The sequence below is a fragment of the Ursus maritimus genome, unplaced genomic scaffold (assembly GCF_017311325.1).
Source record: "Ursus maritimus isolate PB19 unplaced genomic scaffold, ASM1731132v1 scaffold_1, whole genome shotgun sequence".
In the NCBI taxonomy this organism is placed as follows: Eukaryota; Metazoa; Chordata; class Mammalia; order Carnivora; family Ursidae; genus Ursus; species Ursus maritimus.
The window spans coordinates 14,291,988-14,305,897 of record NW_024423343.1 but is presented as its reverse complement, the minus strand read 5'-3'; the positions used below and the strand labels follow the sequence as shown (position 1 = coordinate 14,305,897).

The 13,910-nt window shown below is 45.6% G+C and overlaps 1 protein-coding gene across 1 annotated transcript in view; it reads right to left on the bottom strand.

Moving 5' to 3' along the window:
* Positions 1 to 706: 706 nt before the first annotated feature.
* The window catches only part of SERPINE2 (serpin family E member 2), a 61,614-nt gene continuing 48,410 nt past the window's right edge, over positions 707 to 13,910 (bottom strand). Inside the window, exons 5-9 of the mRNA XM_040639827.1 lie at positions 9,925 to 10,123; positions 8,141 to 8,241; positions 5,720 to 5,806; positions 3,362 to 3,445; positions 707 to 2,110 (exon numbers count right to left, since the gene is read on the bottom strand). Coding sequence (XP_040495761.1) covers positions 2,073 to 2,110; positions 3,362 to 3,445; positions 5,720 to 5,806; positions 8,141 to 8,241; positions 9,925 to 10,123 — 509 coding nt within the window. The 3' untranslated portion in view covers positions 707 to 2,072. The remainder of the gene's footprint in view (positions 2,111 to 3,361; positions 3,446 to 5,719; positions 5,807 to 8,140; positions 8,242 to 9,924; positions 10,124 to 13,910) is intronic.

Below are 13,910 nucleotides of genomic sequence, written 5' to 3'. Positions count from 1 at the left end.
TGATCTCACAGCTCAGGTCTTGATCTCGGGGTTGTGGGTTTTATAGCACTGTGCTGGGCTCTACGCTGGGTGTGGAGCTTACTTGGGGGAAAAAAAAAAAAGCAAAGCAAACTGTCCTGGTCTTTTCTGGAATGAGCACTGCTGGAGCCAAGAGCTCAGGGATCTAGTCTTGGCCCTGTAGTCACTTTTAGGCTTCTCTCTTGGATTAATTCCTTCTTGGTCCTACTTGCATATCTTGTAAATACATTTACACCAATTAGGTATTTGGCCTACCTAGAATTCACGCTCTCCCTTCCATGATTAACTTATTTGGGGAAAGGACATATTTATAAACTCTGTACCCTCTAATACTTGGTACCCAGCAGGTGCCCAAATGAATAAATGGGGTGTATAATTCTTGGATCAGTGCTAACGCTATTTCTATCTCAAACTACTCAAAATAATATAACAGAATGGGACCAAAACATCAGAAAATGAGTAAAACTGGCTCTAAAAGGCATTAGTAACTATGCTAGCATGTTTGCTAGAGTACAAGTAATCTGTGTTAACCCTTCAAAATACATTTTTGGCATTTACTCTTAATTAAGGAAAGCAATTACTCCTTCTTCCTTTCTCTCTTGGCTAACCAAAGCATCCGTGCTTAAATAGTTGCAAATGGCAAAGCTCAGCCCACTTGACAAATAAGAATCACAGATGGCAAATTGTTGGAGTGTTGGATGTAAAGTTTTAATGTATAAAGAGTGATGAGTAGAGCTCATGGGTTTTTTAAAAAAAATGTTTTTAAGTTTTGATACATATTTTAAACCATTCTGATTTAGATGACTCAGACCTTTAGGAAATTAGTAAAGCAATAAGGACAACAAACCAGGCAAATAAAAAATTGTGAGCAGTTCTCCAAAAACAAAACAGAACAGAACAAAAAATCTTGTCCTAGCAGGAAACAAACACTCTGGCTGATCACTGAAAATGAAACATGCACCGTTCACGCTGAGTTCAAACTGTCTCAGGACCCAGCACCTTCCATGTGCACTTGCTGTAAAACCCTACTCTTTGCTGGGAACACTCTGAATCCTGCCGCCAGCGAGCCCCTGCTGAGACGAGGGCTGGGATTGCCCTCGTGCGCCCTCCTCTACTCCTTGGCGGTGACTTATAAGCAGAGAGGTGGTGAAGCAAGGGACAGTGTTTGATTGCCAGTGTTACAGGAAAAGAGGAGACGGCCAGGGGCCTTGGCTTCTCTGCTGCGGGCCCAAGGGCAAAGGTTTCGTAGAAGAAGTTAAAGTATTTTTAAAAGGCTCTGTTTCTTTTGTTGTATTTTCAATCAGAGAGAAATGGCTTTTTTTTTTTTTTACTACTCATAACACTTTATTTTTTACTTTGTACAAAATACAAAAATGCAAATCCAAAGAGTACAGACCAGTAGTGACAGGCACACTGCACAACAGCAAACCTTGTCTAGCAAGACATTCATTTTTTAGACTTTATTTTAGTGAATACATGCATTATAGAAAACAACGACAACAACAAAAATACCCAAAGAGGCTAGAGATCTCACTATTTCTACCCCCGAAATAATGCTTACTATCAAGACTTTGGATGGGACCAAAACAAAAGAATTAAAAAGGCCAATAATATTTTTTTTCATAAAAAAGTAAAAGCTACCATAAAATGGGTTGTTGCATTTTTTTTTTAAATTTTTAAAAATTTTTTCCCCGTCACACTGATTCAATTTCTTCTGAAATGCCACACGTGTAAACAAAACAAAACAAAACTCCTGAACTGGACAGTAAATACTCAAGAGGGTTAGCTCAGTAGTTTAAAGGATTTTTTAGACATTTTGAAGCCTTTCTATTCGTTTGTCAGTACAGTGTTCCAGCCGTCCTGCCCCCTTTTCCCTTTAATATATATCCCAGAACAGAAATGCTTGCATCATTGAGTCTCTGTTCCTAAGAACTAGTTTTGAAAAAGAAGGTAATGTACAAAAATATTTAACAGAACTATGAAAGATGTAGGAAAGGAGTCTTGTTTTCATCGCAAAGGAGCCTTTGCTTTGCATGGTTTCTCTTGTACACTCTTCAAGGTTTGTATATCTGCCCCATGAATAAGACAGCACCTACAGAATTAGAAGGAAACAAAGCATAACTCTAAAAACCAGTTCTTAAAATAAGACAGAAGGCGTATTTAAGGGATAGTCCCTAGGCTGCGATTAACCTGTGATCAAGCAGAGCTGTCCCTTAGAACTTTCTGCAGTGATGGAAACGGTCTATCTTTTCATTGTCCAATATGGTAGCCACTAGTCGCATGTGGCCATTGAGCCCTTGAAACATGGCTAGTCTAAGAAACTGAATTTTAAATTATATTTCATTTTAATTATTAAAACTTAAAGTTAGATAGCCATGTGTGGCTTGAGACTCCCATATTGGACTTTGGTGCAGGAGCACACGAATTATGACATTAAAGATGCAATGAGACAAAAGGATAAGAACTAGCTTGTGTTACTGATTAAAAAACAGAGTAGATGCTGAAATATATGAGTTTCTACTCTGGACCAACGTGAGGCCAACCTCTCCACAAAGACAATCTTTTTTTTTTTTTTTTAACTGAATCCAGCAATACATTTTATTTTTTTTTATGTTTTTGGTTTATTATTATTATTATTATGTTATGTTAGTCTCCCTGCAGTACATCATTAGTTTTTGATGTAAAGTCCCATGATTCATTGTCTGCATATAACACCCAGTGCTCCATGCAATACGTGCCCTCCTTACTACCCATCCCCCGGCTAACCCATCCCCCCAGCCCCCTTCCCCTCTGAAACCCTCAGTTTGTTTCCCGGAGTCTAAGGACAATCTTACTTATTCTTCATAACTGTACTAAGAGGTAAGAACTAGTGTTCTTCACATTTTAAAGATGAAGTTAAAGGGCAGAGCAACTTTGAACCCATGACTTAGGGAGCCAAGATCTATCGAATTAACAATTCTCAGGCTGTTAACAATAGAGGGGGCTTACAGAGCTTGAGGACGTGCAGTTTCTTATAAAATTTAACTACTGCACTTACAAAAATGTGGACAAAAAATCAACAGCTGTCAAAATTCCCCAAAAGGGCTGCAGAGCTCTCCATATGTTAAAAACCAACAAACCAACAGACCTAAGATCAGTGTTCAGAAGATTCCATCACACTCTAAATACAGCCAGCCGTGGTTGTCTTACCTCTTCGAGGTGGGCGGTGCTATTATTCAAAGTGTTTGCAATTGTTGACACAAGGGAGACGAATTAAGAGAAGCGAGGCTGGGTTTAACCATGACTCCATATACCTCTCTGAATTCTAATGGTTAGCGGACAACAGAAGGGAAGAGCGGCTTACCTGTAGGATTATGTCGGATGAAAAACAGGAAAGGTCTGTCTACTATAAACCACGGAGGTGACGACCTTGCAATTAGGATCGCAGCTACAGGAAGAAAAAGAAAATGTGTTGTACTCGCACTGTGAGGCCAGCAGGGATCTTCGATGCTGGAGTTGGAGGACACAGTGCCCGTCCCATAGGCTGGCCAGGTGAGACGAGACCCACTGGTCACCACTTACCGAACCCCTACCATCGGCCAGGCCCTTTGCACTCAGTGTCTCCTTCAGTCTACACGGGTACCAGCTTCTCTAATAAATATACTCACTCCATAGGGTTTTTATGAGGATTAAAAGACATAAACCATATTATAAGCTCTGAGAACAGTGTCTGTCACTTAAACACCTAATGCGTATTCACTGTTATTATTAGCTGTTTTTTATTCACACCATCTCCTTGCTGAGGAAGGCCCCCTGGTCCTTTTAGCCTCGCCAAATCCCTCCTGGAATATCAAGGCCCAGCTTAGTTTTCAATCATTTTGTCTGTGCCTTTTCCTCTGGTAGGTCCCCTCTGCATGGTAACGGAGACCTCTCATCTGGGACCCACTACCCCATGGGGCTGTTCAACCTAGCTGGTGTAGACGCTGGACTCAGAAAGCAAACTTCCTTAGCCCGTAGTCCTAGACACGCTCGCTCTGCCAGGGCTTACCCGTGGCGGCTTCGATTTCAGAAGCTTGTGACAGGGACCTGCAGGACGGTAGGTGCTGGGGATAAAACTGCACCAGTCTTTCCTCGATGGCCCAGGGCTCTTCCTCAAACCCCAGGAAGCACTAATGACTGGGCTTGATGTCACGAAGGAATCATCTGCAGCTACGTTGGGGTAAAGCACTCAACCCAGGGTTATTGAAAAGCAGTCAAGGGTTAGCAGGTCTTCTGGACTGAACCGTACCCCCTCAAAATCCCTACGCTGAAGCCCTGACCCCCAAGGTATTTAAGTCTGAATGAGGTTGCGAAGGCCGGGCCCTGATCCAATAGGACTGGTGTCCTTAAGAGAAGGAGACATGAGGGATGTGGGTGCACACGGCAAAGGCCACGTGAGGGCACAGGGAGAAAGCAGCCCTTGATCTTGGCTGTCCAGCCTCCAGAGCTGTTGGACATGAACTTCTGCTGCCTAAGCCCCCTGTCTGTGGCCCACTGCTGGAGCAGCCCTGGTGACTGAGCCAGCAGGGCCGGCTTCCTGGGCGTGTGGCCTGGCAGTCCCACTCACGGGAACCCCCCACTCGGTTCAGTGCTCTGCTGCTGCTGACTTCAGATTCTTAATAAGTGTCAACAAGGGCTGCATCTCTACATTTAGCACAGGGGCCCTGCAAATTACGGAGCCAGTCCCAACAGTTACACTAATTGGCAAAATTGGTCAAAAACTGGCAAAATTCAGCTCTCACTCATAATTACCTAGAAGAGACAAAAGGCATCTGAAAAATTCTAAGTACTCATATTCTAGGTCTTTGTTTTTCTGATGCTATTTTAAAGGATTACAAATTCAATGTTTATTCTAGAAAGGCAATAAAGTGTCGGTTTGGAGCATAAATGGTACCCTTTAATGACCGGAAATATGTGACCCAGTTACAAGCAGAGCTGGGACTCATATTCCCTTTATGAGTCCAGGGCTGGGCCAGATCTACCCACCCAATCTCAGATGGGTAATTAGGGGGTATGAAAACCAACCTAAGATTGTTCTCTTTTCTCCTTCATTATGTAAACCACGAGGAGAAAGCAGACATGGATGTTCTAGTTATCGAAGAAGGCGGCACAGCGGTCCTGCCCTAATTCAACAGTCGCCTGCTCCTTCTTCGTCCCAGCTAGACCTGCCTGCCCAGTTCCAATCCTATACTTGCTGTTCTTTTAGGTTTCAATATGAAGATTGGGCTTTTCTGCCGATAAGAATTCAGAATATGCTTTAACCTTCCTGGGGCAGGAATCAGCAAACCCCTGCCCTGGGGCCGAGTCTGAGGGGTCAGGTCCTGTTTTTATAAATAAAGGTTTATTGGAACACAGCCACGCCCCTTGGCTCCTATCAGCTACTGGGAGTTGAGAAGCTGGGGGTGGAGACGGGACGGCCCACGAAGCAGAAAATACAGACTACCGAGCTCTTCACAGAAAGAGCTTGCCAACTCTTGTCCTGGAGGAATGTCTCGCCCTGAGGGGCTTTCTTTAATGACACAGACTCTGAGCCCTGAGCAGGCAGGTCCTCACTAAATTCACTCCTGTCACCTGAGGGGCAACCTACAGTGCCCGGGGGCGGGGGGGGGGGGGACCAGGTTCACTACATAATTGCTAAGTGGCGGGGAGAGTGACAGTCCGGCTCTCCCGACCCAGTTCTTACTTGTTGCTGCTGAAGCTTTGGTTCCATCTTCGCTGACTTCAATCTTTGCTTTCTGCAAGATGTGAGAAACGTGCAGGTTTTCTGACCCTGTTTCCAGAAAATAAAACAAACACAGCATTTATGTGATACGTAGGCCATCCGTTCAGCTGGGGAAGTAACTTCAAACCCATGGCAAATTCCAGTTCTTAAAAGGTAGCAGGAGAAGTGACCTCTTAGTCTGGTGATTGAAGGCTGTAGGGTGACGGTCACCTGCCGTGAATTTCCGTCTCTGCTAAGTGAACTGCGATATCACTTCTGAGGAGGGATTCCCCGACCCTGAATGTGTTAGTCCGTCTATCAATTCAACCCTGGTCACTCAGCATTGAATAAAAGAATAAAAAGGCAGAGCTTTAAAAAGGATGTCCAGTTGTCCAGAAGCAGCAAGGCAGTATTATTTGTAAATGACAAAATGTCAGATCCAGAAAGGATCTCAGCTGGCATTTACAGATGGAGAAACTGAGGCACAGAGGGTGAAGAAATCTGCCCTCAGATCAGAGGGCTGGTGAGTGGCAAAGTGCTAGCTTTTCACAACAAAATCCACTTGTCTCGCGGCCATACTTGTGAGAAGAGTGTTGAGCATAAGAAGGGTTTAGAACCAGACTCAGAATGGCAATTGTGCGTCTGGAACCTTCTAGTGAATTCACTTTCCTTCTCAGCAAAGCCTTATCACTCCAGCAATACCCACTGGCCACAGCTTTCGAGGACAATGCAAACACAAACTAATGCTAGCCTTGATGGGACATAGGTCTGGAAGCAAAGGGAAAAAGTGCTTTCTGCGTCACCTGGTTTTCAACCATCTGCACAGATGCTGGGTGCTAATATGACCAACAGAGAATGAGAGGGATGTCTGCGGGGCGCCAAGTCACCGGCAGGTTAAACATAAGATCTCGGGAGAATTGCAGGGACCTGGTCCTCCCTCCGAGCACCTGTGACCTCCCCCCCCCCACACTGTTGCCATGGCGTAGAAGGTGGGCCACAGAAGAGAACCTTGGAGGGGAACATGCAGGCTGAAACAATGCTAACGTCACTGGGCTGAGGAATCCTGCTAAAATGATTCTGAATCAGTAGGTCTGGGTGAGACCCAAGATTGTGCTCTTCAAACAAGCTCCCCGGTGATGCTCAGGCTGCTGGACCAGAAGCGAGTTTGGTCAGCCGAGGATGAAAGAGCATTAGAATATCGCTACAGCTGCGAGTTCACCAGGGATGTCGTGTGCAGCCCTAGGACGGGCACACAGGTGCTCACCTGCAGGCCATCGAGGTCAGTAATGAACTTCAAGGGGAAAAACACAAAAGGGGTACAAATAATGTCTAAGTCATGATTTTCTTTGGGAGGAGGTCGCTGGCTCCAAATTAAAAGGACCAAGAACTGAGTTACAGTCAATAGGAATATAACGCTAGGAAAAGGTGCCTATGTGGGCACATGAAGCGATATAATACCAGCTGCACCCTAGATGCTCTGGCGAAGAAAGGTTCCAATCAGCCCCCTCTGAATTTATACTATTTCGGATTAGTGGTCATTAAATGCCAAAATACGTATCTGGTTCTAGTGCAAGCCTGCTATTGCTTCAGGGAAGCAGGTGTCTGAGAGTTTAAAAATGTTGATTTTTCAAACATGGGAATAGTCTGTGTTTGAAAAAGAAAGACTAATACCTAATTAAGAGCTAAACTTGTAAGTGATAAAGACGATACATGCAGGTCTTCTCTAACTGTAGAGTCCCTTGGGCCTCACGGGAAATGTACACGGGAAACGTAGGGATGAATGATTTCTGCTGATTTAGATGACTGAGGATGAACGGCATTCGGCGATAAATCAGATTAAATCTTGGGGAGTTTCAGGGCAACACGCTCCTAATTTTGACCTTTTCTTTCTTTCTTTTTTTAACTTTAATGATTGATTTATTTAGTTGAGAGAGAGAAAGAGAGAGCAGCGGGAAAAGCACAGGGGGAGAGAGAGAATCTTTTTTTTTTTTTTTTTATCTAAAGATTTTATTTATTTATGTGACAGAGAGACAGCCAGCGAGAGAGGGAACACAGCAGGGGGAGTGGGAGAGGAAGAAGCAGGCTCACAGCGGAGGAGCCTGATGTGGGACTCGATCCCGGAACACCAGGATCACGCCCTGAGCCGAAGGCAGACGCTTTAACGACTGCGCTACCCAGGCGCCCCGAGAGAGAGAATCTTAAGTAGACTCCCTGCTAAGCGCAGAGCCTGATGCGGGGCTCGATCCCATGACCCTGAGATCACAACCTGAGTCGAAATCAAGAGCTGGACGCTTGACGGACTGAGCCACGCTGGTGCCCCTGATCTTTTCTTTCTGAACAAATCAGAGACCCAGTTTGTAACACAGTCTTCAAGTTTAAGACTAAGTTTTAAATTGAACATACTTGTTATTTTTGCAAAATTTGCTTTTGATGGATCAAACATCTCAGTGATGCCAAGAGCTTTCAGGGGCTCCTTCAGGTCTGTTTGTGCAACGGCTGTGAACCTAGCAGGAAAGGAGAAAATAAGGGAAAATCATTATACCATAAACGATGCAAACTGATATAATCAGTGCTGGTGGGGAAGCGCTGATCAACGGATTCCTTTTTAAGTATGCTCTGAACACCAATCTAAATTGTATCTGAAATTGTAGTTCCAAGATTTAAGCAGAGAACATCTCATCTCTGGCAAAATGAGCAGCACGGCGTAGCAGCAAACAAGGGGGCCTCACCCTCACACGCTACCGGCTCCCCCATTCCAGCTCTCAGGGAGAGCGGCAGAAGCCCTTCCCTCACGCTGATGGGGGGATATCTGCAACAGTGACTGGAATAGCTACAGGTTTTCCCCATTTCCAGCCAAACAGCCATCAGCCTGGCTGCCGGAAGAACCATCCTTATTGGTCCTGGGGTTGGTCAAAAGAGAGGAGACACATTTCCTGCTCCTTCTCGTTGGGATTTTGAAAGCATTTTACTATGAAAATGGGAACCAACATCAGGAATTGGTGACAGTGCATTCTATTTGGTGTCACAAGAGTTTCCTGGACACTTGTGACCCATCTGGCCTTAGAGCCACACTTACTATGTAAATGTCAGCTCTTAAACCTATCTTCAGAGGATGTTTTACCAGGCTTTCTCCCGTTTGGTGGAAGAGTGACGGGGTAGGTGAGCAGATTTTCATGGCGGATGGGCTCTAATGATTATTTACCATCACAATTGTGCTTTACCTAGAATGGCGACCTATCATCTTATTCATTTATATCAAGCACCACCTACAGGAAGGCTCACTTCACAATACAAAAAAATCTTGGGAGGATTACTAATACTCATTACGAACGGACTCCTCGGATTGTATTTAACTCAGTGACTGGCGAATTAAAAGCCGTTAGAACTGGAAGCTATCTTTCCCTCCCTGAGTCGTGGCTGGTTAAACGCTCTGGGCACTGGCGGCACGATCACAGACGGGGGACGTTCACTACCTCTTTCACAGGTCTGGGTATACAGCATTCTCTGACCTGTTAGAAATTTAGGATTCAGGCAGAATTGGGGATTACTTTCCCCTTGGTTTCAAGTCGTAACAGTTCAAATTTCACCAATATTACACTTTTAGGGTGTAATAAAGAACTGCCATAATAGGATACTAACGTAAGAATTCCGCCTGGACGGTTTCACGGTATTTCCTTACCACCCAGCTTTTGGACCTTGGCCTTCAAGAACTTCCAGCTAAAACTTAAGAAGACGAAAATGAAACTCCTTATCAAAACACCGGAAACACTACTAACCTTTACTGTACGGTTCTACATGTGTTTTTCAGTCTCTTGAACAAAATTACATACGTTAAAAGCCCTGAAAATGTTATTAGGGAGCTTGAGGTCTTGTGGAGACTCAGAGGCCAGGCTGCCTCCTTTCCTTCCCTCTCCATTGTCGTGATCCTGCCACATGAGAGGCACAGGAATTGGGGGGGTGGGGGGGAGCTTCTACAAAAGCAGAGCCTTGTATTCCCATCATGCAATTTCTGGAGCACGGAATCTGCCTACTGGGCGTCTCGCAGTTTGTGTGTTCTCCAGATGACCTAAACCAGGCTTTAGGATTTCGGCGGTGCCATTTCTAAGCCTCATGCTGGTATCTAACACAACTGCTACCAGGGACTGAGCACTCCCATTATTTGCTCTTCAGGGAGAGGGACCACTTACTTGGGCAAGATGACCTGCACCCTCTTGGGCACCATGGCGCTCATCCAGCTGTCTATGGTCTTGGTGCTGATGTGAGGGATGATGGCCGACAACGGGGTGGAGCTCTCGGTTGGCAAGGCGATCAGCATGCTGATGCTTTCCCCGTGGTAGGGCAGTTCAATGAAGTTGTACCATAAATCGTTGGGGGTGCTCGTAGACCCTAAAGAAATCAGAGGCAGGTTCAGTGTAACCCTGATGACTTCTAGAAGTGGCATGAGTGTTTGCGGATCACATGGGTAGCTTCAGAGGGAAGAGGGCGATTCAGTTTGAAAACTTCTCTTTTCCAAATATAGTTTCCTTAGAAGGACAAAGATACAGACAATTATTTCTTCTTTCCCTGGTAAAGAATTCTCTTTTTTCAATTTAGACATGTCCTAACAAAACGCCTTTGGGCGTCACTAGAATAACGTTAATTCTGTTGAGTAGAATTGAACTAGATCATGAGGCACTTAGAATACAGTGCTTTGCAAGAAGCTGACCCTTATCATGTGAATAAAGGAATGAATTGGAGCTGCCTGAGAGTGGGTCTTGGCTGAGCCTATGTGAGCATGTGAAGAGAAAGGAGAAAGGGATGAACAGCTCCATTGTGCAGGGCCCACGCCAACCGGTTCAACACATTTAGAATGTACAGTGCCCCACGAGGTAGCAGAGCAGTCCTATTTCACAGCCGGGAAGGCTACAGTTAGAAAGATTAAGTAACTTGCCAAGGGACACGTGGGTTACAAAGTGGAACGCTAGGACTTAGATTCAGTATGTCTAACGCCATTGATGACCTTCCTACTCTACTACCCCGACTCCCTCCTCACTCTTCCAGGAACTGTCCTTACGGCTTTTAGACACCTTCTGGTATTGGCACTTACTAATAAAAACCTGAAAACAATTTAGACCAGCACTTCTCAAAATGGCGGTTGTCAGGAGAACACACACCCTGCTTGCGGCCCAGTAGACAGATTCTGTACCCCAGTAAGTTTAGGAAGCACTGGACTGATTTTTCTTGCAGATTCGTAGTATACACCAGTCTGTAAAGGCTCTGAGATGTTCTGAAGGAAAGCTGTTGAGCTGTCCCCAGGTTTCCTGAACTCACTTGATCCTAGAACCCTCTTGTCTCCTGTCAAACATTCAAAACATTCAGCAGCTGAGCAGGACAGCTGTGTGCTGACTGCTTGGAGCTGTCACTCCAGGCGGGCTCCTGAAGGTGCCAGCTGGAAGCCCAGCTAGGGGTACGGGCCCCCCGGAGGCCACTGACTTCCTGGGCAAGAATCTTCCGTGGAACGTGCCTCAGGATCCCGTGAAACCTTTACATCAGGCCCGTAATGAGAGACACATTAAAATTACCTACGTGAATGGAAAGCCAGCATTTCTAGATTGCCGGCGGATCTCTGAAATGGTTTGTTAAGCACTTCAGACTTTTCTAAGAACGCAGTGACCTTGGTGAGGCACTTAACCTCCGTGTGCCTCTTCCTATGGAGAACGGAGCTATCAGGGACATAAAAACTACGTCCCTCACAGGGTCGCTGTGCTCATTAAATGAGATAAAAATACGTAAGGCGCTTGGCCGGGCCTGGCCCAGGGCCGGTGCCCGCTGGACGCTGGCCCCTCCGCGGCCTCCCCCTTCTCTAGATGACCTAGAAGAATAACGTGTTTAAGAAAAAGAGAAAAGAGAGAGTTTCTCTCATGATTTTCACTTGTCTTTTCTCTGGGGACGACCTCTGCCAGTCACCGCGTGTGAGACGGGAACTTCAATAAGCCACTTCTCCACGGGTGGGGGTCGGGAGGGGGAGAGAGAGCGAGAGACCATGAACCTTCTTTGTCTTTGTTACGTTAACGAACACTTTGAGCTATAAAATTTGGTAAAGAATAGCAACGCTATTAGAATACGTGACATGACAGGATGACATTTGAGTTTCTCCTTCAGGAAGAAAACTGTGGGCAATTCGGGGGGTGCTCAGTATATCCCGTTCCCATCCTGCTGCATTTGCCCGCGGGGCTGTTCGGTACCCCTGCGCGGCCAGGCCCGGCTCCGGCTGCCCGGGGACTGTCACTCAAGGCCGGTTCTGTCTCGGGGCGGCCGAAGAATCAGAGACGGGATTCTTCAACTTTCCTTTTACCTTGTGTAATAAAATGGTCTCAGCAGAAACTGGAAAGTCAATGGGAGAGTCAGAAAAAACAGCACTTCCTAATGAGCCCTTTAATCTTCAAAGAAAATAGGAGGCCCCGACTCTGACAGAGCTGTTCTAGAAACTGTGCGGTTTGGGAAGCAGTTAATAAATGACTGCTCCAGGGCATGAAATAAGGACCTGGAGGCATCCGTTACCCACTTCGAGAGACGTTTACTGCTCTGATAAGAAGAACTGGGGTCATGAATAATGAAAAATTACGAGCTGGGGTGTGTTTTCCAGTGGGGGAGACAGTTTCTACCTTCACCAGCGGATCCAGCCTCTACTGGATACATCTTTTTTTTTTTCTTTTTTAAAGATTTTATTTATTTATTTAAGAGAGAGTGAGAGAGAGACAGTGATCACGAGTGGGGTGGGGGGGTAGAAGAAGAAGCAGACTCCCCACTGAGCGGGGAGCCTAATGCGGGGCTCGATCCCAGGACCCCAGGATCATGACCTGAGCGGAAGGCAGACAATGGACTGAGCCATCCAGGCGCCCTCCACTGGACCATTAACGGATCAGGAATATGAATAACCGCGAAGCATTTCGTACCCCGTCACTCACATCCGCCCGGTGATTCGTTTCTCCCTGGCCCTACTTCTGCTTCTGATCACAGGCACTGATGGCAAATGCTGGCTAGGATGCCTCTGTATACACCGCTTCCGTGCTTATCTTTGCTTGGTGGCTTGAGGAGGTAGGGGGCAAAATAACACCTCTCGTCTCCTAACCTGATCACTAAAGGATTGCTTTCCCAGCATCGTCTCACAGAGGAGAAGGGCTGAGGTTAAACACACGAGATCTGGGTTCAAATCCTGCCTCTTCTGACGCACTAGCTCTGGGTCTTGGGCAAGTGGCTTAACTCTAAGTCTTAGTTTCTTTATCTGCAAAATGGGATAACAGGGCCTGGCTTATAGGGTTGCTATGAAAACTGGACGAGGCTATCCAGGCAGCACAGTGCTCAGCACAGAGGCCTGCACACAGTAAAAACTTTCATCTACTGAAGGAAGCAGCTTTGTAAAATGCGTTTCTTCTTGAGTGCTCGGTCACTGCTCAAACAGTTGAAACGCAGCCTCCGTCCACCAAGAGAAACCACGGCTGCGGCAGTGGGCACAGCGCCAGGGCAGAATGAATCAAGCAAGGAAGGGGATCTGGAGCCTTGTGTCAGAGCAGGGAGCCTGTCTTTGTCCCAGATACCTTTCTGTTAAAATGTCCCACCCGGGCTCTCTGGGCTTTAACATCTGGGAAGTAGACGGAGTGTTCTTTTATGAGGACTGATGCTGGAATATAGAAAAATGTGAATGAAGCAGGTTCATTCATGCTGGAAAGGAGGAAGTAGATTAGAAGGGAAGAGAAATCTTTTCTCTTAGATGAATGGGGATCAACAAAACCTTTAATGAGAAGTAATAGGCAAAGAACTAAGTATTAAAAACATGGAGAAGATTTAGAACTTCCTGTAAGTGGTACTTTGGGGATGATCTAGATTTTCTGGAAAGCCCCCTAAAGATTCTGATTCCTTCTTTAAAAATCCTACAAGGGAGGAAGTAACTAGGCTCGCTGAAATGTTAAGAACTCTTCTTGGCCTCTAAAATCAGAGAGACTATTTTTAAATATTGACTATCGGGAAAACTTTATAGATGAAAATCCCTCCAATTATCTTCTACTACAAGTAGCTTTATGGATTTGCTGAGCTCTTGGGGGAATTTTCAGCTCTACTTCAGAAGAAATTGAAATACAGATTTGAAAACAAAAAACAGATCCACTGCCTGTAGTGGCCCATATTCCAGCCGAAA